At 38.8% G+C, this 26,213-nt stretch overlaps 1 protein-coding gene across 7 annotated transcripts in view; it reads left to right on the plus strand.

The window, feature by feature from the left end:
* Positions 1-10,461: 10,461 nt before the first annotated feature.
* Positions 10,462-26,213, plus strand: part of LOC104612410 (FAD/NAD(P)-binding oxidoreductase family protein) — a 63,470-nt gene continuing 47,718 nt past the window's right edge. For all 7 annotated transcript variants that reach the window (XR_016080538.1, XR_016080539.1, XR_016080540.1 and 4 more), the window contains exons 1-2: positions 10,462-14,179; positions 15,116-15,385. Coding sequence is in view for 1 of the 7 variants with exons in the window: in XM_088895061.1 (XP_088751187.1) it covers positions 13,802-14,179; positions 15,116-15,385 (648 nt within the window). In the remaining 6 variants the exon portion in view is untranslated. The remainder of the gene's footprint in view (positions 14,180-15,115; positions 15,386-26,213) is intronic.

Below are 26,213 nucleotides of genomic sequence, written 5' to 3' on the forward strand. Positions count from 1 at the left end.
GAAGATTCGAGTTTGTGTTGCTGCAAAGCTGCCAGAAGGGTATGAAAACAATAATGGCTTATTCTACGGTAACCTTATACTTACCTAATGAATTGACAAAAATAGATAGTCTGGTGTGAACACATGACTATAATCAAAGGTTGGTCTTTTCTGGTTTGTTTATTTTGGGAATTTGAGGTGATTTTAACAGATGGCCTTTGCTTGCAGAGAGTGAGAAGGAATAAGTAGGACCTTTCACTTTATCGTTACATATGAGAGAGAGAGAGAGAGAGACCCCATTAAAGGTGAGCTTTGAATTTAGCCTCCCTTTCCCAGTTTCCCCCATGAGACTGCAATAATAGCATCTCTCCTTAGTCCATACCAAACTTTTAATGTGGATCGATGTGATACTACCCAATACCCATGTGGGTTAGATCTACAAGAGGAAACTTACACTGCAATTTGAGTCAGATACTAAGACTATGTTTGGTTAGCTTTAATGCTCATTCTTCATCATTCTTACCCTTGGATCAAAATTCAAGAATGAGCGAAGTTTGCCATGGACGAACAGAAGTTTTTCTTTTTCTGAAGAGCGACTTCTTTTCATGGCACTAATTAATGAGAATGAAGTTTTTTTTTTTGCTGAAGAATGACTTCTTGTATCTGATTGGTTACAATTCTCATTCTTATTCTTTATAATTCTATCTTGACCAAACAAATGAGATCATATTCTATTTAATAAAATTAAAATGGGTTTATCAACTATATATTACCTTCTAGAAAATGCATTATACAGATGCATCAAATTACATATCATTTTAGTTTTGAACATGACCCCAAGTCTCCATCTGCACAGAATTTACATTATACAGATGCATCATTACAATGTGACATTACATGAAATAATTGAGATAAGATTCATTTCGGTGATTTATATGTGTATTCTATTATTCTTGGAAATATGCTCTGCAAACTGTGAATATCTAATATTTGAAAGTTGGGTTGAAAAGATTGGATTGAAATGTACTCGTTGGATTTGATAGGATTTGGACAGGTTGAGAATTAAATTAAGAACAAGAAGGAGAAAAAAACAAAAGAAAAGGGCCACCTAATAAGAGCTTGTCTCCTTACGTGTTACTCATATGTTGTAATAGCTTTTCCCTGCTGAAATGTAGGGTTACCAAACCTCCTAAGAAGTTAGATTTGTCAAGAATGTAAGAATTTTGATCACATTTTATTTACTTTTTCATCATATTCATCCTTCTTCTCACATTCCCACTGTCTAGTTCTCATCTCTCTCTCTTTTATGTGGAGAGAGATTTTTTTCTCCCTAATCAGCTCTATCTGATATACCTTCTTGTTTCACTTTTATCATACAATGTGGGGTTCTCTCGATTAAGAGAAACGAAAATTAATTACCCCGACTAATGAAGTTACACCACCACTCAAACTCATGTTTATACATATTTACACTAATAATTAAGGACCGAACCCTTTGATAACAGCTGAAGTGGTTGAACCTAATGATGCTTATTGTTGTCTTTTAGGCTCAGTTTGGAAGGAGTACAAATGCAAATATGTACAGTGCAAAATCTTATATTTTGTGTGTATTTTCACTATGCATATTTGCATTTGTGTTCTTTCCAAACTGAGCCTCTGGCTGTATTTGATCGCAATGCAAATAAATTTGTACTGATACAAAACTATAAGTGCAAATGATCTGAGTGTAAAATTTGACCTATTTTTGTTTTAAATTTTAGCTTATCTTATTTGATTGTAGTACAAATAAAATAAATTAAGACATGAAGTAGAATAAAGTATTAATCCAAAAAAAAAATGAAAATTTACATTTTTTTTTGCATTTGCACTCTTATACATTTGTACTAGTGCAAATAAAATTGCACTGCAACCAAATACAGCCTTAGTGAGTAAGTTATTCAGAAGACCACAAACTCTTTAATGGCTGAAACTATTTGAAAGTTGAGTTGATTACCATACCTTCCAACATGTTATCATCTAATTATTTTATACACTAAAAGACAAAGCAATGTTCAACCATTTCAGCCGTTACCAAAAGGCCCTAAGGGTGTCCAGAAATATTTTTTGGTTCATAGTGTATTGTATCAAACTAATCAGCTTATAATCCTATTATTTATGTTGATTAGCCAAATATTATACTTTGGCCTCTCTCTCTCTTTCTCTCTCTCTGATCAGTCAGTTCATTATTATAATATCATAGTGAGGTAAGTAATTGGTTAACTTTAGAGAGGGAGATGGTTTTGTCCACCCAGGAAGAGAACAAAGTGTTCTCTCTCCTTATTGTGTTGTACAAGTGGGTACATATATAAGGCGCTAGGTACTTTAGTATATGATTTCTCAGCGTGTTACCAAGAAAATTTCTATATCAAAATCAGCCCAGCTTGAATGAAACCATACGATTTCTTATTTTGATATATATATAATTTTCCGACCGTCTAAAAGGCTGTAGGATGTGATGGGTAACCCTTGAGTCTTTGACAAAGTGTACCACAAAGTTAATTAGGTAGGATGGCTTCTTCTCTCATGACATAAAGGTCTCTTTCATGAACACAATCACACACACACACTAGTCCTCAATCTGATACAGGTATTCTACTATACTGCTTGCCTATATAGTCTTTAGAGCAGTCAAAAGCGGGCAAAGGAAAAAATAAAAAAAGAAAACGCTTGAGTATATATGACAAAAAGCACTTCTCAAAGTGAGGTGAATTAAATAAAGACACCTTAAATTCCTACTCAAAATAATAAAATGGATTACCCCCAAAAACATTTTTCTTACTTTTTGACTTACCCATTGAAGATACTAATAATCATTCCATAGGGAACGCAGAAGTCCATTCAAAAGACAGGATTTTGTTGGGCATCACAATCACAACACTCATGCCCATTTCAAGTATAAAGTGGCTTCACCTAAAGCACCCAAGTTCTTCTTTGATTTGTTTAATAGACAGGACAATCACAACACATTAGTCCACCACGATTGATCACTCGTCCAACTCTGATTCTAATTCAAATTAATCTTTTTCTCCAATAATCTAATAAACCCCTTTAATTTATCATGTACCCTTCATCACTCACAAATCAATGATCCGGTTTGAGATTTATTATTATTGTAGTGGAAAGGTCCTCTGGACGGCTCAACTATTTATCCCTTTTTTTTTTTCTTTTTCTGCACTACTTGGGAGGAAGGAAAAGCTAATCCAAACCAATTATTAGATGTTCAATGTTCTAGACTAGCCACGTGTTAACTTCTCTTTTAAGTACCCTGTTTTGTATTTGATTCATCTCTCATCCCGGCCCAAACCCAGATGGCCAGATGCCAGAAGACTACTTCCCTTTGTCATCTGAAGCGGCTCCAGCGCTGAAGCTAGGATGATTCAGACATGCAGCAAATACGTCAAGACCTGATTGAACCACCGCCTAGATAGGCTGCTCTCTGTAAGGTTTCTGGGTTGCCATGTCTTTTTACTACATGACTGGTCTGGTCTAAGTCTAACCCACCCGACAGTAGTAGTGGTTGCAGTAGCAAAAATTTGAATGGATCAGATAAGAATGGACCAGTCTTGCCAAGGGTTTCCTTGTTTTTTGCAGTTGATGTTGAGTTTTAATGATGGGGAAGCATACTGTACCCAATGGTGGGCCATAAGAATGGCCTAACAATAATTAACCAGTGTGGATGGGCCCAACAAAATTAAGATTGGTTTCTGGTGGATCTCCAAGTGGGGCCCTGTAAAGGTTGGTCCCATGAAGAAATTTTATTGGTAGGGTTTCAAATCATGTGGTGGTTTCCTATGTAGATATTTTATACAATTATTACCCTTTATTACCCCTGTTGTATACCATTCTTATGGTCTACAAATCCGTATGGAAGTATGGGCCTATCCAATATCCATTGTTTGGATCTCTGCAGCCCATCACTTTTGACTATATAGCATTCATGTGGTCTATTTTCATACCACCTAATCTTGATCAGAGTTGAAAGTTCTCATGATCTCCATTTGATTTACACACAAAAGAGAGAGATAGAGATAGATAGAGAGAGAGAGAGACCCATTCCTACAACTTTTCTTTTAAAAAAGTCCTCTCTCCAGCATCTCTTGTTTCCAACTAAAGTAGTGGAAATGCTGCTTTCCCATACTAGATATAAAAAAGGAGATCACTACTAATGCATGCATACTTGTGGGCTCCTCTAACAAAAAATATTACTACTTTTGCTTCATCAAGGATCTTGATTCTCACTTCACTTTCTAATTAAGCAGACAAATGTGTTTGTTACTTTAATAAGATTTTCAAAACCCTAGATTTGTTTCAGGGTTTTAGCTCCAAAATCTTCTTGGAGATTGAATAACATCTTTGTACGACTTCACCCCTGTTTGGGGATTTAATTTGTTGCTGAAAATCCTTCCAATTTCTTTTTTCTTTACCTTCTTCTCTTTTCTTAGCTGAATCAGCTACTTTTGTACATACAACAAGATATTCTGCTGAGTTTGAAAAGTAGATTAAAAATAATGTCAGGATCAAATTCAAAAGCCTTTACATGTACAGTTGCCTCTAAGCATGTTTATACACAAAAGAGAGGTGAGATTATCATCATCATCATCTTAATCATACAATGTTTATATTGCCTTGGCCTCATGTCAAGGTGACCATCCCAAAAAACTTCCAGTTCTCTCTCTTTCTCATGCAAATGCATGTAAGACTCAACTAGTAATTATATCATCATCATCATATTTTGGGATGGTCATCTTGGCATGAGACCAAGCCAAATATGAGCATCATAAGATGATATGTCAAGATGACAATCCCGAAATCTTGTTCCATTTAATTTTATTCCCTCCCCACTATATATATTCATCTCTCTACTTGTAAAAACAAAACGCTTGTGGCATTCAACTATTAATATCATCATCACCAGCACCCCATCACTATCATTATTATTTTCAAAGGGGGTTTTTTGTTGGTAGCTAGCTACTTGGTGCTGTAATCTAGAAACATGATATACGAAGTTTTGCACTTAAGGCTTCGTTTGGAATCACTAAATCAGAAAGTGACCGTTGTTTTTTTGAAAATAGTAATGATCGATGTAAAACTTTATATTTGATGAGGTTTTACATTGATTATCGATGTAAAACTACACTCTATCCAAGCGTACGTAAAACTGAACTGAACCGATGCAAAACCGATAATAATTACACTCTCTTTTCAAACACATGCAAAACCGAACCGATGTAAAATTTACATCAGTTCTTGATTTACATCGATCGCATCCAAATGCAGTCTAAACAAATACAACTCTTCTCATAATGAACCAGTGGATTTTGTTTTGCAGTTAGAGCTCCCAACTCCAGCATCCAATATTGCTAAAGAAGCTGAGGTTTTAGGGTTGTCAAGCCCCGACCACTTAGATAATATTATTTTTTTGGTATTAATCAAAGCCTGAATCCCCCCATAGGGCCAAATGAATGGTGGCTCAGTTGGTATATTATCTGGTTAGTCTCAGTGGAAACATGGATTTGAGTCCTGCTATTACCACCAACGTTGAAAAGTTGGAAGTGTATTGTGTTAAATACAAAAAAAAAAAAAAATCCCCCCACAAGGGCTGTTATTTTTCTATGAATTAATAGTACAACATCACATAATAACCAGTTTGATATTTATACAGTTATTTTTAATTTTGCTACCGCTGCTGATATGGTAGGCATAAGACAGATCAACGCTACACTTGATGACTGTTTTGGGTGGTGTTTAAGCCATCCATCAAGTGTGTATATATACTCGTATATCTGTCTACTGCCATGGGAGTAGATGTAAGGAGACCAACCGTGTCCTAAGTAGTTGTTTGGCCTAGTTAGAAAAGATTGAAAGAGCATCAATGATTTTAGTAGTCATCCCTTAAAAATAGAAAAACCCATATAAATTCATTCAGAGAAGAGGTTGTTGGTCTTGCGCATGAAATATATATATATAAAAGACCATACAAAAAATTTAGGACACAAGATCTGTTATGAATACAAATGTGTATAATGGGCTACGTAACTAATCAAGACTGAACATGCTAGTGTTTTATACTCATGAGACTCACATGGGCCTAAACCACATGTTCGTTCTCAATTGGTTTCCTTGCCCGTTATACACATTTGTCTTCGCGGCAGATCCTGAGTCAAAGTTTAATACATTTATTTTCCTTTTGTCTTTTTTTTTTTTTTTAATTTTTCTTATATCAAATACTCTTTATCTCTCTCTCTCCATTTATTTTCCTCTTTCCACATTTTAGTCACTCAATGCTAACCGCCTATATAGGCTTTTTCGTAAAGAGCTTTATTGCAAAGATCACTTGTACAAATAAAGGCATCTGCCTAAAGTTTCTTGAATGTGGATTCTTGGTGGAAAAAGAGAGATTTCATAGAAGGCAATGATGCCATGTAATTGCATCAAGATTGAACTATATGAAGAGATATTGATTGAAACAGAACCATTCATTATTCTCAGCTCTGATAACCTTCACCCCCTGAATGGTCAGTCAAGCTTTAATAAATAATAACACCGAGCGGATCCAGTCTCAAACAGATCTTCCGGTTGAGAGCTTTTGCACAGATTTTGTTTTCTTAGAGTGCTCTTTGCAAAATTACTCCTCTATAAACAGAAACTTAATTTGTCTTCCCAAGATGGTGGTCTATGCCACACCAAACCGTAGCATTCTCAAAAGATTTTGCTTTCTGGGCCATATGATGAGTCTCAGAATTAGAAGCTTGAGATATATACACACAAAGGTTATATTACATTATCAAAATATTATTTCTTTCTTGATGTGAGCCAAAAAATTATTTCTACACTAATGTAAATCAAAAGGAAACATGTGAATATCTTTTCTTTCTTCTCTGAACTTTCTTTTGAATGAGACTAACTATAAAGGTTCATGCTTCCCAAGCCTGAACTATGAATGTTCAAGTTAAAATTGAAACCATTATATATATATATATATATATAGTATATATGTATGTATGTATGTCTTATATTATGATTATGATTAAAATCATTATCATGATAAGCCAGACAAAGGCTTAGATGATGATGATAATAACACTAACACACATATCAAAATATAGGTGGGGATTGTCAATAGGATTGATTATTTGGATAACCTGTCCCATCCTATCTAGTATGGTTTTGGTGCAAGATCCAAAGTAATTATCCGGTGTATCATATTCTATATTGGGGTACTAATCAAAAAATTGTTGTATTTTTTGGGTCATTTTTAAGATTTTGATTTTTAAACATAAATATAAGATGCGACAGGTATTCTGTCAAGTTGTCAAACAAATATATAAAAGGCCTTTTTAGATCGAGTTCAATCCCCTGGCTCAGATTTGTTTTATTGGTTCTCCAAATGTATGTATACATACTCCCTATACACACCATCCCCTGTGAATTGGGAATCTTTCCCTAATTGACACTAATACAAACTGTATGAATGCATTAATCATTTGAAGGGGGATTGAAGTCAAATTATCCCATATGAAAAAGAGTTTTGCAATTCTCAGTACTTTGAACCGAGATCACATCAGTGCCCCACATGCACGTACATCTGATCAGCGTGCATTGAGAACATCTCCTTTGAACCATGGTTGGGATATGTTGTGGGGCGCTGGTGTGAACTCCTTTGAACCATGGTCTAATGTATTGTATGGAATTGGATCTAGACTTTGAACAGGGGAGATGTTTCTAATTTGCATGGCTGTAATGGATGTTGGATCCATTGTTGGGACTAGATTCGAACTCCACACGGGCAGGGTTTTAATTTTGATATAGAGTTATTTTTTTCCACTCTTTTATATAACAAAGTACACATTACAAGGGAGAGCAAATCAGCCCCCCACGAGATTGCCCCCCAGTCCCACAACACATCCCCGCCATGTATTGGGAACATCTCTCGATGATGATACCAAAACGTTGTGGGGGCAATCTTGTGGGGGGCTGATTTGAACTCATTAAGGGAGGATGGGGACAGAGCAGGGTGCATGTGAAGTCCATTGGCCTTATCATGGAGAGCCTGTAGCCTTATGGAATGTAGTTACACGGACTTGATCCTAGGCCTTCATATTTGGAGCGATGTCGAGTGACCAACTCAGCTACTTGGTTAGGGCTGCAAGTCGGGCCGGGTTAGGTCGGGTTGAGGCCAATCCTAGCCCAGCCCTAAGTTCTAAACCCCAACCCTAACCTGACCTTTAACCCAACCCAACCTTATTCCCATCCTTTAAAACCTCAAAGAATTTCTCGAATTTAGGTCTTAACTCAACTTTCACTACATATATTAATCCTATGTTTCATTAGTATTTGTTTGTTGACGTTACTTTTTTTGTTCTTTTAGTACAAAATTCAAAAAAAACAAGTGTTAGAAATGACTATAGTTTATTATGAGTTATGACTTACGATAGATCTTTTTTGGGCGGAAAACAACATAGAGGAGATGAAGAGTAAAATTTTCAAAAAACATAAAATAAACAATTAAGGTTTTAGTATTTCTGGTTAGGATTAAGTGAAGCGATTATCTTAAAAGAAATACATGATACTATTTGGTGGGGGCTATACAAATATCGTGCATCTAAATAAATCAATGTATGTTATATATTATATATAGCATATATTTATATATGACATGTACTATAGAGTCGGGTTCGGGTTGGGTCGGATTGACTAAGGGGTCAACCCTAACCCAACCGAAGTAAAACCGGGTTCATGAATTTCAACCCTAACTCTAACCCGACCCAACCCAACCTAACTTTTTCGGATTGGGTTCGGGCCAACCTAGCCCAAGTTGCAGCCTTATACTTGGTTGTCGGCAATTGATGAATGTGGTTTGATGAACTAGGTTAAGGCATGTTTTATACTTGCATTTCCATACCATGAATATTTTGAATTTTTATAATTTTCTTTTTTTGTATTTATCTATTAATACTTTTCATTTTTTTTATCTGAACTAGCCCTTTCCTATTTAATACCCCAATACAACATTGCCCAATATATATGGTGGGCTTATTTTTGAGGGGAGAATAAATTGGAGGCTCTTATCAAATTAAAAAAAAAAGAAACTCTTTGAAGCTCCAAACTAGTTTGGCACATGTAAGATTTCTTATAGGGTGTAAATTCAGGTAGCTGAGTTGAAGATTTTAATGACATCAACCCAAGCCAACCCAAGTTGCAACTTGCAATCCTAATTCCTTGATCATTTAAGGAAGCTCATTAAACAGTCCAACTAGCAAACCTAATTCCATACATGAGAGGGGTTCAGTAGTTGGGTAAGGTAGATAGCTTTTCCTACATCATCATCATCACCAATGACCAAATAGCTGAGATGGCCACTTGGAATTCCTCCAAATATGAAGACACTTAGGCAGATCATCAACCTTGCTTAATTGCAAGCTCTCCATGGTAAAGTTAGCTGATCTCATCTGCACCATACTATTTTTTATTAGATTTAATTAAAATGTATATAATTATATACACACGAAGTTTGTAGTACATCCATTAGTAAAGTTTGCTTGATGTTTTTTTTTTTGTTCCTTCAATGATTTTCATCTCATACCCATAAACTTTTCTTGCATCCATACCCACAAGGCACTACCACCTGTATTGGAAACATCACCCATGAACATACAAGTATGGGAGATTTCCCCTATGTGTGGTGAGTGTAAGGAGGAAATCCAAATTCATGACAAGGGAGATATTTCCAATGCACCCCTTTAGTGTCCTATGGGTTATGGATGTGGGAACATTTTATGGGTAGGAAATCTGAGCTCAGCCCTTTCCCTATACCCATGATCTCTCAGGCTTCAAGTTGATTTGAAATATATATTTGGATAAATTTCTTAAATTACCCTTATGGTTTAGCTAATTGACAAAGTATACCCCTACTGTTTGACTACTGTCTAACACTATCCCTATTGTTTTTGACAATTGACTAGCTCTACCCTTATTGTTTGCATCCGTTAATATTCTGTCAAAACCCATACACATGTGGCACCATATGATGTATAATTTTCTTAAAACTTAATTTTTCCCATCGTCCCTCTCCCTCTCCCTCTCCCTTCTTCATCTTCTCCTTCTCCTCCTCATCCTCCTTCACCATCTTCTTGCTTTTGGTAGTGGCAAACCGAGCTGGCTCAATCCTTAACTAGTGGAGGCTATCACCACCTCCACCTTCAGCCCCTCTCTCACTCCAACTCTCACTCTATTTCTAATCTCTTTTTTATATTCAAGAGCATTCTCTCTCTCTCTCTCTCTCTCTCTCCCCTTTCATATTGAGCTTGCTTGCTGACCTACCTTTTTTCTTCTCAATCGTCGAAAAGGTAGGTCTGGGGAACAGGGGATTTTGCATATACGAATCATTTTGATCGAATCGGTGGTTATTTTCTTTTCTTCTCCATAGGATTTGTATGGATTTGCTATCGTTTCCTTTTCCCCTAATTTTCTCTTTTTCCCCAAGGGGAGAAAGAAAGCAAGTGATGATGAAGCAGTGGAAATTGGTTATGTTTTTGTCTCTGTGCACATAGAGATCAATTCAGTTGTTGATTGGTGTAGGGTTTCTATACATGCTCTTGGTGAGCGTGGAAATCCCATATGTCTTCGGGAGTGGTTCCTTTGTTGCATTGGGAGAGGGCTTTAATGGGTTCTTTAGCGCCTTGGCCTCTTAGGCTTGACCGTGAAGCGGACTTGGAGAAGAGAAGAGCTCTTGTCCGACCTTCCAAGGTGTCTTGTTCCGTTTGATTGCCGAGAAATAGTGGGATGAAAAAGGAAAATTTTATTTTCTTATTTTTGGTCCCTATGTTTGTTTACTGAGACTTATTATCCACTGAATCTGCTTCCAGTGTTTGGTTGATGAGAAAATTTTGCAGGATGTTTGATTTTAGCCCACTTGGATAAGTCCATGCTTTCTCGAACTCCACAACACAACACTATTAGCATGTTTTGTAAGGTAGGAGAGATTTCTTCAACCAACATGTTTGCATTGATCAATTACACACCAACTGAGCCACCATTAGTTGGCCATTGATCAGTTTGTATTAATCTTGAAATTAATGAATGGTTTACCCTTCTATAGGTTTCAATCTTGAAATTAACAATTATGGATGCCATGGTTATCAAATCAATTCAATGTTCAAGCTTGGTTTAAACTTGGAAAATGATATTTGATTGAATGTACATGAGTTTCTTTCATGCCTTGGAGATAAAGTTCTAACATATGATGTCATAAGTAATATGGCATGTTGAAAAGCTATAGACTTGTAATGTGTATGCGTTTAAGGCTACATTAATTTAAACTTGCATATTTTAAAAGAAAGAAAGAACTCAGAGATAACAATGGAGAAACTGAGATGCTACCTTAATTTGAACATGTACTACACCAATTAATTCTTACATGAATATGGACTTAATTAATTTCATTGAAAAAGTACTATTAAGGACTAGTCCTATTGGTCATCAATTCATGCTATTTAATCCACATAACCCGTTGGGCTTAGTTCCTTTTAGGACAAGTTCAAATGTTCAAAGCATCAAAATCGGAACATATTGGAAAGGCCAACCATCAGATTTGTGAGCTCTATTTTTTGTTTTGAGGAATGAAAAAACAAAAAACAAAAAACAGAAAACAAAAAACCATTGGCTTAATTTAAAAAACTTCATGTTCTTTAAAACCATCAAAACAATTGAATTGAAACTAAAGATTCATGAAGTATGTCCAAGTCACATAAACCAAAACCAAAATACATGGAACCAAATAAAGCAACACAACAGAACCCATCAAATACTAATTGAATAAGTAATATAACAAAAAAATCCGTAACAGATTTGGAACGACCACTTGAAATACACCAGATCCGGAACAAATGCATGGAAAAAACAACAGATCTGGAACAAATACATGTCCCTTGCCAGATCTGGAGTGCCGGTGTTAAACCAGAGGGTAATAATAGCAGATTTGGAACATTGGTGTCATGTTTTAGTTCTCCGGCGATGAAAAACTATTCTGGCCGACCATGGTTGGAGGGGTAATTCAATGGGTTGTGGAAGGAGAAGAAATCAATGAAACCTCATCAAAATGATACAACAATAGAAGTAAAATGCAAGAGGATGTCGGATTTGTACTAACCGTTGGAGGATGTATAGTCGGAAGATGAAGACACGAGTTTGGTGCTCTGACAGGCTCGACAAAATTTTCCCACTTGAAACATTATATTTTCTTCTTAGTAGGGTCTCACTGTTTCGGTGCGACCCCATGTTTTAACTTTTGAGAACTCGCATCCCTCTCACTTCCTAGTGTTTCTTGTAAAACAAACACTAGAAAGGTGGAATATTTCACCAATATGTTTTCCATCCCTTCCCTTTCTCGGAAACCAAACCTACCATAAGGTTTCTCAGGGTTCTTTTCAGCCATCTCATCAGGGAACGTCCGAGGGATGGATGGATGAGTACAACATTGTGTCAAGTTTGAATTTTCAATATAGATTCTTCGAGCTTCAGAAATCTGCTAAGCATGCTTGGGATGTTGGGAGGAGCTTGAATCTGGGAGATTCGGCTCGATGACAAGAGCAAAGCCGAGAACTGATCAGAGGCTTGCCCGTACTCCATTATGCTTTTTGAATCAGAATTTCTGGACCAGGGTAAGATTCTGCTACTTCCGTGTGGCTTGACTCTAGGATCCCACATTACACTTGTCGGAAAGCCGAATGCGTCTCACCTCGAGTATAACCCAAAGATATCATTGTTGAAGGATGGGGATAAGTTAGTCATGGTTTCGCAGTCCATGATGGAATTGCGTGAACTAAAGACGGTTGATGGGGACGAGTTATAATAGGGTGGAGTTCTTGCTGAAGTAGGGAGTGAGAGAAGGGCCGGACGTGGAGGGGTCCGGCAGTGGCAGTGGCAGTAGTGGCGGTGCTAAAACAGGGGATAGAGAACAAAGGAGAGAGAGAGAGGGCTGGAGGTGGAGGGGGTTAAGGATTGAGCTAGGTCGGTTTGTCGTTGCTGAAAGGAAGAAAGATGACGAAGGAGGAGGAGAAGAAGAAGAGAGAGGGTGAGAAATGAGGGGTAAAATTGGATTTTAAAAAATTATACGTCAGTGTCATATGTGTATGGGTTATGACGGATTTTAGCGGTTAAGGTAAAGCTCGTCAATTGTTATAAACAGTAAGAGTAGCATTAGGCAATAGTCAACAATAAAAGTATATTTAGTCAATTAATTAAATCATAAGGGTAGTTTAAGAAATTTACCCTATATATTTTTAGAGTTAAACTATGATATTAAAAAAATATGAAATCAAAAAACTAGTAATCAATCAATTACTATCGTCATAACCAATCAGATGGGATGTATCAAAATTCAATGGATTTTTTATTGGTCAAAACTCTTCCGGTACCATATATTTATGACATTATAGATTTTTCTTATATATATATATATTTATTTTATATATAAGAAAATAATTTCATAAATTTTATTTTGAATATATTTTGTTCATGATATAAAATATATTAAATTTATAGTTCATTTTATCAATAGTATATATTTTGATTATTTTTAATTTAAGTTTTTTAATGTTATTATGGGATAATATATTAACATGGGAGTGCAATCCGATGTAAATTTGATGGATAAGATTTGGTTCGAATCCGATTCGATCCGTTTTCACTTTTCAGCCCTAAAATTTTGGATGACCGGAGTGCGCAGAGAGCTTATCCTTCACTCATCACGTATTCCCTCCAAAATTTGCAACCGTCTGAAACCATGAACGCTTGCATTGGGTTTGGTTCTGCTTCTGCTTTCATCCTGCAACCTATCAAAATTCCCACCTCCCAGAGACCCATCCTTATCAGAAATCCGAGAAACCTAACCTTAATTTGCAGAGCTGAATCCAAGCCCAGCAACCCCAGCAGGAGAAATGACATGGGAGGCAACAAACCCACACGCAGAAACCCCAGGAAATCATCGTATGGAAGTTCTAGAAGGTCGATTCTGAAGAAATCATTCACTCAGGAGCAGGTTATTTTCACCAAATCAGTCCCAGAAGACCCTGTTGTTGCGATCATCGGTGGAGGGCTTTCGGGATTAGCATGCGCCCTCAGTCTGGAGAAACGGGGAATTCGCTCTACGGTATTCGATACGGTTCGTTGTCATCCTTTACATTATGTATAGCACGTTGGATGCATCGTGAAATGGAATTATCTCATTTTAGTCTTGTACTACCTGAAATTGGATTCATTAACAGTTGTAGGAAATAGTGGGAATGAGTTCACTTCTGAAATGGTGTCGGTTTCATTTATAAACAAGTAACAACAGCGCATGGCTCCATTTTGTTCTAAAATGCAAAAACATGCCAGTTTATAAACTTTCAGTTTTTTTTTCCTCTTGAGTTAATTCCCCACTTGGAACTGTACATACTTGAGAGTTTTATTTCATTTAACCTTTTCTTTTAAATGTTGAATACTGACTACATTTAGAGTATGTGCTCCACAACTGTTGATAGAATGTTTTTTATTTAGAGTAAGAAGGACAAGACAACTATTCCTGCAAAAGGGATGCTGTGTAAATTTGTCCGTACAATACCCGTACATGGTATTTGGGAATATTTCAATTTCTATTTTAATCACATTAGGATACTAAAAGGAAACCGTAATTTTATGGTAAGGGTTGTAACAGTTGATTGAGAAACAGAGAAATTTCTCAGGGATCCTCCGTGGACGTAGGCTCAATACACCAAGACCAAACCACATAAATCTCATGCATTGCTTCTCTTGTTGTTCTTGTCTTCTTGGCTGTTTTCTAAGCTCTCTTTGTAATAGTTTGTTGGGTTTATGGATGCTCGTTTGTGGATTCTAAACAATTTCTTTTCTGTAGCTTTTTTCTTTGAAGATTTTTTTATTATTTTTCCTCCATTTTTAATCTTGCAACTTATGAGCAGTAAAATATAAGATTTTTCATTTGGCAATTTTTACTTTTTCCATTCTTTTGTGGAGCTTGCAACTTGGTGCATTTTGGAAATTCAGATGCAAGGTCTAAACTTCTGATGCTGAGGTGTTCTCTTTATGTTTGTTTATTTAGGGGCTTCATGGGTTGGGTGGAAGAATGGCTACAAGAGCAATTGATCCTCAGCCTTTGATCTTTGACCATGCAGCTCAGTTCTTTACGGTAGGTGATTCTCGATTTGCTGAGTTGGTTAATGGATGGTTGGAGAAGGGTTTGGTTCGGCAGTGGCAAGGTCCAATTGGAGAGCTCGAAGCCGGTGGTTGTTTTGTTCCACTTCCATCCTTATCTCCAAGATATATAGGTGTTAATGGGATGCGTCCCCTTGCAGATTCAATTCTATCTGAGGTGACTCTTCTCTCCTGGGCTTTTTTTTTTCTTTTCACTGAAATGATAAAAGTAAGCATATTTACATATAATGTTTAGGAACTTATGTGAGGTTTCCTTCTTATTTCCTCCTATTTTAAAAATGATCTTCTCCTAGTATATTTTTGATGTCCCTATCACTTTATTATATTGAAGTGTAGGCAAAGCAAATAAAACAAAACAAAAATAAGGACTTCTTGGATATATGGTTATATGTCTTGTGCCCATTAGAATATGTAATTTCATTACTTTCAAATTTTCTGTTAAAAAGGCCATTACCCAATGTTGTTCCAAACTCCCTGGCGCCCTGGGAGGGGTGGACGGGATATGAACTGTTGAAATGGTTGTTATTCTGTATGTTTAGTACCACAGGGGTACTTTAGTACTTTCAGCTTTTTTTATTTTAAGTTGTGTCGCCCTAGTATAAATAACAAAAAGCTGGCACTGCCAACATCTTTCAGAGACTCCAAACTTTTGTCTCTCTTCTTTCTTCTCTCTTCTCTCTCTCTCTCTCTCTCTCTCTTCCTTCTTCTCCTCTAGATAAAATGGTATCAGAGCGGGACTGTCAGATCTGGAAGAAGAGATCAAGCATACATTCCCTGTCTTCTCCATTTGCCAGATCCAGATCCAGATTCATTGAAGATCCAGATCCAGATTCAGATCGGACTGAAGTACTCTCTCTCCCTTCTTTTTTTATTTTTTTTGGTCGTGTGCCAGAACAGAACCTGTAATAGGTTCAGATTGTTAATGTGAGGCGAGCAGTCCCTCTTCTTTCCTTTTTTGTGGGATCGGCTGATCCCTGTAACAGACTATAAGTCAGTAATGACCTTTATATGCTGAGACAACAGTCTTCTGGTGAACTTGTAGGTTAGGGGATGACCTGTATATGCTGCAACAGCAGCCACAATTGATTTGTAGGTCAAGAGAGGACCTGTATATGCTGCTACAGCAGCCATACCTGATTTATGGTAGGCTAGTGATGACATGTGAGTCCGGTAACAGCAGCTATTTTTGGTTGAAGAACTGAGATTTAAAAGGAGGGAAAGGAGGGGAGTGGTTGTCTCTAATTCCCTAGTGCAAAATATTTTGTTTGGGGTGTTCGGCTTCTTCTATTTGGTCTTCCTTGTGTTCAGTTGGAGTGTAACCTGAAGTTGTGATTATGAGTGGTGAAGACTATGCCACATCTGGAGTCTCCTCAATGCAAAACGGAACAAGTGGGGGAATAGATTTGTCCTTCCCTATGGCTGTTGTACCCCTATATGGTCTGAATTACTTAGAATGGTTGAGGGGGATCAAGTTATACATTACAGCAAGGGGAAAAATAGGGCATATAAATGGGAGAATTAAAGAACCGAATCCCGGGAGTGCTGAGTATGATAGATGGAACTAGGAAAACAACATGGTTATGTCCTAGCTTTTGGTGTCTATGTAACCTCAGGTGAGAAGGAACTTCATGTGGGCTGAAACGGCTTATGAGATTTGGGAGCAGGCAAATTCAACCTATTCTGAACTGCGTCGCTACGCAAAAATCTATCAATTACAAGCAGAATCATCCACTTGTAAACAGGGGGAGAGGAACCTTTCTGTGTACTATTCAGGTTTGACCTCCGTTTGGAAGGAGTTAGATCACTAACAGAGTGTAGATTGGAAGTGTGATGAAGATGCAAAAGCATACAAGAAGCTTGTTTCCCAACAGAGAGTGTTTGCATTTCTCCGTGGTTTGAATCTAGTATATGAATCCATCAGTGTCCAAATCCTAGGCAGTAAGGATCTTCCCTCTGTCTAGGAGGTTTATGCATTAGTACAATCGGAAGAGACTAGAAGAAATTTAATGAACAGCTCCGGAGGGGATGCAGTTGTGTTGGCAGCAAAAGGGAATGTTGCTACAAGTGGGGGAAATTTTTTTTAAGAAGGGGGACCCTCAAAAAAGGGTGGAAGACAGACAAATTATGGTGCACTCACTGCCAGAAACCCCGACACACCCGGGAAACATGTTGGGATCTTCATGGGAGGCCCAAATGGGCCCAGGATTTAAGCAAGAAGCAAGGTTCAGACCTGAATAAGAAGTCAGGACAACAAGGTCCAAGAAAGTTCACCACAACAAATATGGCTTCTCGGGAGAATCAACCCCCTACTATTGCTATGACTCAGACATACACTTCTGGTTCTGACCCGAGGGAGGATATTATCAACTCCTTCCGTGACCATTTGGAACTCTATGGTAGAGCAATTCGTCAGATGGATTCTTCTCCTCCTTCAACTTCATTTGCGTCTACATCAGGTAACTCTGCCATAGCTTTCCATGTATCGTCTCATCCCCCTAGCTCTCCTTGGATAATTGATTCTGGAGTGTCAAAACATATGACTGGTAAGTCCACTTATTTTCATACCTATCAATTCCTCTCTGGAAGAGACAAGGTGAGACTAGCTGATGGTTCATATTCTACCATAGCTGGTCAAGGAACCATCTCTCTTCCCTTTGGCCTCACCCTGATTAATGTCTTACATGTTCCAAAATTCCCCATTAATTTGTTCTCTGTTAGTAGTATCACTAATTCTTTAAACTGCTTAGTAACCTTTTTCCCTAATTATTGTGTACTCCAGGATTTGGCCTTGGGGAAGACGATTGGTAGAGGACGTATGATGGATGGACTTTACATGCTGGAGAATAAGGCTAGTCTTACATTCACAGAGTCTAAGAGTCAGTCTAGTAAAAGTCAGGTCTATTTATGGCATAGTCGTCTCGGTCATTTGTCTTTTGAGTCTTTAAAATTGGTGTTTCCAGAGTTGTTTAAGTCAGTGTCAGTGTCACAATTTACATGTCAAACTTGTCAATTGAGTAAGCATTGTAGAACTCATTTTTCTTCAAAGAATAATAAAACTGAATTTCCTTTCCATATTATTCATCCTGATGTTTGGGATCCTGTTACTTTACCGTCCGAGAGTGGCTACAAATATTTTATTACCTTTATTGATGATTACTCCAGATGCACATGGATATATCCTATGCGAACTAGGGATGAAGTACCCAAAATTATCCAAGATTTACACCGAATGATCTTCACTCAATTTCAAGTTGAAATCCAAATTTTCCAATTCGATAATGCAAAAGAATATTTTCATAATGATCTCACGGAATTCTTTGCTTCACATGGATCACTTCACCATAGCTCCTGTGCCCGAATACCACAACAAAATGGTGTTGCTGAAAGAAAGAACCGACACTTTCTTGAAGTGGCTAGGGGTTTACTCATCCATATGAATGTTCCAAAACGTTTTTGGCTTGGGGCGGTCCTTTGTGCTACCTATCTCATTAACCGTGTTAGTGTTCGGTCTGCCTATTAGACTGATAACTGTCAAGGAAGAAAGAGAGAAGAGAGAAGGAGAGAAAGAGAGAAAGGAGAAGAGCAGAAGAGAAACAAGGAGAAAAGATTCTAGTTTGAATGAGAGAAAAAGTACACTCTTCCATTCGGCCAGATGTATTTTATATTACTAAAATAATGTGGAAAAGTCACATATGCCCCTACTTAAGTTAGGGACATTAAATCTAACATTAACTTACACATCAGCACCTAAACACAAGCACAAAGATAGAAATACCCCTACATACTCAACACTAACACTCCCCCTCAAGCTGGAGAGTATATATCATATAATCCCAGCTTGTTACATATGTAGTCCACTCTCCCCCGACTCAACCCTTTAGTAAACAAACCTGCCCACTGGTTCCCTGTGTTGACATATGCAGTGTCTATCACTCCACTCAACACCTTCTCTCTAACAAAGTGACAGTCAACCTCTGTGTTTGGTTCTCTCATGAAACACCGGATTAGAGGAAATGTGAACTGCAACCTGATTGTCACAGTAGAGCTTCATTGGAGTATCAACAGTGTATCCCATCTCCTGTAGAAGGTTCCTTAGCCACACTAATTAACAAGTAGTATGTGCCATAGCTCTATATTCTGCCTCTGCACTGCTTCTTGCCACAACTGTTTGCTTCTTGCTTTTCCATGTCTCCAGATTACCTCCAAGAAAAGTGCAATAGCCTGTGGTAGATCTCCTATCAGATATAGAACTGGCCCAATCAGCATCAGTATATCCTTCTATTTCAAGTTTTTCACCACTTTTGTATATCAAACCGCGACCAGGAGCCCCCTTTAAATACCTATAACCGCATCCCAATGTGGAACCAGAGGTTTTTGCATGAACTGACTTACCACACTAACTGCGAATGAAATGTCTGGCTAAGTGATGGTTAGGTAGTTTAGTTTACCTACCAGCCGCCGATATCTGCCAGGGTCTTCAAACACTTCACCCATATCACTCTACTCAGCTTAGTGTTTGTTTCCATAGGAGTTTCAGTTGGTTTAGCACCTAACAAACTTGTTTCTTCAAGCAAATCAAGAAAATATTTCCTCTAACACAAGTTAATACCATGCTTGGACCTTGCTACTTCTATCCCCAAGAAATACTTCAATTTACCAAGGTCCTTTGTCTGAAAATGTTCTTGCAGAAAGATCTTCAACCTGTTAATGCCCATTTTATCATTCCCGGTAATGACAATATCATCTACATACACCACTAATAGGATCTTCCCTGCTTGAGAGTCATGACTGAAGACGGAATGGTCAACTTGGCACTGTTTTATACCAAACTTCTTTACTACCTCACTAAATCTACCAAATCATGCTCGAGGAGACTGTTTAAATCCGTAAATGGCCTTCAGTAGTCGGCACACCTTACCATCCTCCCCTGAGCAACAAACCCCGGTGGTTGCTCCATATAGACCTCCTCGAGCAGATCACCATGCAAGAAGGCATTCTTGATATCAAGTTGATAGAGGGGCCAATCATACATCGCAGCAAGTGAAATCACAACATGGACTGAACCAATCTTAGCAACCGGGGAGAAAGTCTCCGTGTAATCAATACCATAGGTTTGGGAATACCCTTTGGCAACCAATCTAGTTTTCAGCCGCTCTACACTACCATCAGGTAAGTACTTAACTGTATAAACCCACTTACAACCAACAGCTTGCTTACCAGGAGGAAGAGTGGTGAGTCTCCATGTATGATTATGAGCCAGAGGTGAGAGTTCTTCCATCGCATGACACCATCCTGGAGAGGCAAGGGCTTCATGGACATCCTTAGGCATAACAACAGAGGATAACAAAGAGATAAACTGGCGATGGGAAGTGGAAAGGTGAGTCAGTGAAACATAATTAGAAATAGGATGAAGGGTACAACTACGCTTACCTTTCCGCAAGGCAATGGGAAGATCAAGATCAGATATTGGGGTCGGGGCTGGTGTGGTAACAACTGCCGGATTTGTCAATGATGATGAAGCTGGAGGAGGTGCCGGTACACGTGGGCGATGTGTATACACGTGATGGATCGATGGTCGTTCAACAGGTGGTGGCACCGGAGGCAAAGACTTGGTCACTACGGGAACAAGGGGAATAGAGTCCTCAACCGGAAGAGGAAGGGGAGGAGGTGATGAGGAGGAAGAAACATCACCGGACCCTAAGAAGAATGGACTCAAAGAAAGTAGCATCAACACATACAAAGGAACGTCGAGAGCTAGGGTGGTAACACTTATACCCTTTCTGAGTCCGGGAATTGCCAAGGAAGATGCACTTAATAGACCGTGCATCTAACTTGTCCATTCCTGGCCCCAGATTATGAACAAAACAAACACATCCAAAAACTCGAGGAGAGAGAGGGAACGGAGACTAGGAAACTATGTGGTGAATGGGGAATGACCATCAAGGATAGACGTGGGCATCCGGTTAACCAAGAAGCAGGAAGTAAGCACTGCATCGCTCCAAAAGGATTTGGGAACATTCATGTGATGCATGAGGGACCGAGTTGTTTCCAAGAGGTGACGATTCTTTCTCTTAGCCACCCCGTTATGTTGTGGGGTGTAAGTACTTGAAGTCTGATGGATAATGCTATGTTGGTCTAGGTAGTCTTGAAATGATGAAGAGAGATATTCACGACCATTATCAGAATGAAAAATTTTAATGTGAACACCAAATTGGTTGCGAATCTCAGCATAAAACTTTTGGAAAATGGTAAACACATCACTTATTTCTTTCATTAAATAGAGCCACATCATCCTTAAATAATCATCAACAAAAATGACAAAATATTTATAACCATTGTATGACATCACTTTATAGGGACCCCAAACATCTAAATGAACCAAAGAAAAAGGACTCAATACACAATTATCAACTCTAGGACTAAAGGGAACATGGTGATGTTTCCCCAACTGACACGACTCACAATCCAAAACAGAAAGATGACTCAATGAAGGAACCAAAGACTTCAAAACTTTCAGTGAAGGATGACCAAATCGACAGTGCCACTAGAGAGGAGAGAGGAACGATTGGAGAGTTGTTGACATACTTCCAGCACCATCAAGATAATACAATCCACCAGCTTCATGCCCTCCACCAATCTTCATCCCCGTCTTGAGATCCTGAAAAACACACGAAGAGGGGTAAAAGGTAATGGAACAATTAAGAGACTTGGTCAACTTACTAACAAACATAGGATTAAAAGGAAATTTAGGGACATACAAAACTGAGGATAGGGATACAGGGTCTAGGTCAACATTACCAACACCACAAATGGAGGATGTAGAACCATTAGCAAGGGTAACAGATTGTGATGTTGGGCAATGAGATAGAGAAGAAAACACACCTAGAGTTCCAGTCATGTGATCGGAGGCTCCAGATTCAATAATCCAGGGATGGGGTGTGGATGCTAGACAAGCCATACCTGAGTGTGCATGAGTGGCCGTGTTCTGCTGAGATGTGGCCTGTACTAACCTCTCATACTCATCACGGGGAATACTCATAATCTCCTTCCCAGTAACATCTGTGGATGTAGGAAGTACCTGATCGGCTAAATGGCTCTCCTGTTTGAAGCTACTGTCACTGGTCACGGCATGATTGGCCCAAGTTGAAAGTGGACCATGCAAGTCATAGCAATAATTGATGGTATGTCCATCCATACCACAGTGTGTACACCTCCTTGGACCTGAACTACGTCCTCTGCCACGGGTTCCCCCTGAATCTCGACCTCTAGTATGACCACCACCACGTTTATATGTAGGTCTACTACCACCACTACGGCCAGACTAAGCTCCCCGAGCTCCACCTCTAACACCACGGCCTCTAGATATTGCTAGGGCTGATCTATCAGAAATATTAGGGTTCTCGGTAGATCCAATGGAAATCCTCCTGAGTCGAGCAAACACCTCTTCTAAGGAAGGGAGAGCTGACCCTCCTAGTATCTGAGCCCGCACTGGTTCATATTCAGATTTCAGCCCCACCAAAAACCGAGTCACATCAAGTTGTTCTCTTTGTTGTTGCTGAATTTTGACATCAGAAGTGGGGGGTGATAAACATTCAATTCATTATGAATGTTTCTCATACTAGCATAGTACTCCTCAAGACTGTGATTACCCTGTTGTAGATTAAAGTATTCTTGGTACAACTGATATACTCTGGTTGTGTTGTCTTGACCCGAATACAGCTTCTTAGCATGGTCCCACACTTCTTTGGCAGTATCAAGGAACCTGAAATTTACACTAATCTTGGGTTCCATACTATACCATAACCATGTGATTATCTGTGCATCTGCCTGCTCCCAATCATCATACTCAGGAGAATCAGTGGAAGGTTTTTCGTCTTCACCTTCTTCTTTGCCTTAAGAAAGAATTCTGCATATTTGGCCCAAGGTACATAATTTTCTCCATTCAGCTTAGTGGAGGTCATTTGAACATTCAGGTAGTCAGTAGGGACCATCACACTAGTCTTGCTATCACTGTTGTCTCCCATTGCTGAATTCTGATATTGCTGAATTTGGCAAACTGCACACTAGATCACACTACACACTGATTTCAGCACTTACTACTGCTGCAAATTGCACTCTTTACACCACAAACCCAACTCCACAACTGCCTAAAACTTCACAACACTGTTTGAGGAACCCCCCCTTCGAATCACACTGAACGGTGCACAAACCCTAGCACACTACAATCTGAAATCCCACCATACAGTCTGAAATAGACTTCTCATTTGATTCACACCAAGAAAAAATGCATAAAACCTCTTACCTGATCACCCGAAAATTAGACCACACAAGACACCCACTGCACCACACGAATCAGCCCTCTTCTCTTCATCGATTAGGGGAGGGCTTCTTAGAAATTGCAGCAACCGACCACAAACACCACAACTGGAGGCATAGAAACCTCCAAGGGAAGAGGGCGATCACTCCTTTTCAACCCTTTTCCTTATCTCTAGCTGATGGCGAAGAAAACAAGAGAAAACCCTAGGCTGGGCAGATCCGATTTGCTCAGTTTAGCTCTGATACCATGTTAGTGTTCGGTGTGCCTATTAGACTGATAACTGTCAAGGAAGAAAGAGAGAAGAGAGAAGGAGAGAAAGAGAGAAAGGAGAAGAGCAGAAGAGAAACAAGGAGAAAAGATTCTGGTTTGAATGAGAGAAAAAGTACACTCTCCCATTCGGCCAGATGTATTTTATATTACTAAAATAATGTGGAAAAGTCACATATGCCCCTACTTAAGTTAGGGACATTAAATCTAACATAAACTTACACATCAACACCTAAACACAAGTACAAAGATAGAAATACCCCTACATACTCGACACTAACAAACCGTATGCCCTCTCGCTGGTTAGAGTGCAAGTTCCCACATCAATTTCTTTTTCCCAAGGCTCCTCTTCTTTCTATTTCTCCTCGTGTGTTTGGTTGTCGTTGCTTTGTTCAAAATCTAGCTCCCACTCGTGGAAAATTGGATCCCCGTGCTATTCCTTGCATCTTCTTGGCATACTCGCTCACTCAAAAGGGGTACCGATGCTTTGATCCCGTCTCCCGGAGATATTATGTTTCTATGGATGTCTCTTTCTTTGAGAGTGAGCCTTTCTTCCCTGTTTCTCCTCAGGGGGAGTGTAGAAATGAGGAGAAACTAGTTTAGCTGCCCCTTATTCCTGATCCTCCTCCCTTTCGTGTTTTCTTTCGACGTCACAAAGGCCAACCAAGTTCAAGAGCTGTGGAGCATCTAGAAGCTGCACTACCAATACCATCAAACTCTCTGGGGGTGGATCCTTCCCAACTAGGTATCTTGGTTCCCATTGATGTTCTTGACCCTATTGCCATTGATACCTCTATTGCTGATGACCTTAACCTTCCTATTGCTCATCGGAAATGTGTTAGGTCTTGCACCACTAAACACCCCATGCCTCACTTTGTTTCCTATGAGAACATTTCACTTTCCTTTCGGGCCTTTCTCTCTTCCATTGATAGTGTTCCTATTCCTAAGAATGTGGCAGAAGCTCTTTTGATACCTGAATGGACAAATGCTATGAAGGAAGAGATTAATGCTTTACATAAGAATGGTACATGGGAACTTGTAAATCTTCTTGAGGGGAAAGAACCAGTTGGGTGTAAATGGGTTTTCACAGTAAAACATAGGGCTGATGGCATAGTGGAGCGGTATAAAGCTCGTCTAGTAGCAAAGGGGTTTACACAAGTGTATGGAGTGATTTATGTAGAAACTTTTGCACCTGTTGCTAAGATGAACTCCATTAGAGTTCTTTTCTCCTTAGCTGCTAATCTTGACTGGGAATTTCATCAACTTGATATCAAGAATGCATTCTTAAATGGTGACCTTGAAGAAGAAGTATACATGGTTCTACCCCCTGGTTTCCGGGCTCAAGGTAATGAACAGAAAGTGTGCAGGTTAAAAAAATCATTATATGGCCTGAAACAATCACCAAGAGCCTGATTCAATAGATTCCATGTAGCAGCTCAACAAAGAGGATACGAGCAGTGTCAATTTGATCATACACTGTTTGTAAAAAGAGGGGAAGGAAGGATTGCAACACCGATAATATATGTTGATGATATAGTTATCACTGGTGATTGGAATGATGAAATTCAAAAGTTGAAGAGTTTCCTTGCTACCCAGTTTGAAGTGAAGGATCTAGGTCCTCTAAGGTACTTCCTTGGGATTGAAGTGGCCTGCTTACAAAAGGGTATCTTCATTTCCCAAAGAAAGTATGTCTTAGATCTACTCTAGGATACAGGAAAATTGGGAGTGAAGCCTGTTGATTCCCTTATTGATCCTAACCACAAGTTAGGAGACTGTCAAGGTGAACCTGTCGAGGATGTGAAACCGTTTCAGAGACTTGTAGGAAGACTGCTATATCTTTCTCTGACTTGACCAGACATTGCTTATGCAGTGGGAGTTCTTAACCAGTTCATGCATGCTCCTAAGACTACCCACCTTGAAGCAGCAGAAAGAGTTCTTAGATATCTTAAGAAGTTCCCAGGTGCAGGCTTATTGTTTCAAAAGCACGGGCATTTGAAAGTTGAAGTGTATACCGATGCTGATTGGGCAGGATCTTGAATGACCGGAAGTCAACAAGTGGCTATTGTACCTTTATAGGAGGGAACCTAGTCACTTGGAGAAGAAAAAAGCAGAATGTGGTAGCTAGGTCTAGTGCTGAAGCTGAATATTAGGCAATGTCTCATGGAGTGGCAGAAATTGTGGCTAAAGAATTTGTTGAGTGAGTTGGGCTTTCCAGTTGATGGACCTATGACTCTTTACTGTGATAACAAAGCAGCCATAAACATCGCTGCTAATCCTGTGCTGCATGATAGAACTAAGCATATCAAAGTTGACAAACATTTCATCAGAGAAAAGGTTGTCACAGGGGAAGTGTGTACTCCCTATGTCAGTTCTGAAGACCAACTTGCAGACATCTTCACAA

This window comes from Nelumbo nucifera, chromosome 1, assembly GCF_055504915.1.
Source record: "Nelumbo nucifera cultivar China Antique chromosome 1, China Antique-T2T, whole genome shotgun sequence".
Taxonomy (NCBI): Eukaryota; Viridiplantae; Streptophyta; class Magnoliopsida; order Proteales; family Nelumbonaceae; genus Nelumbo; species Nelumbo nucifera.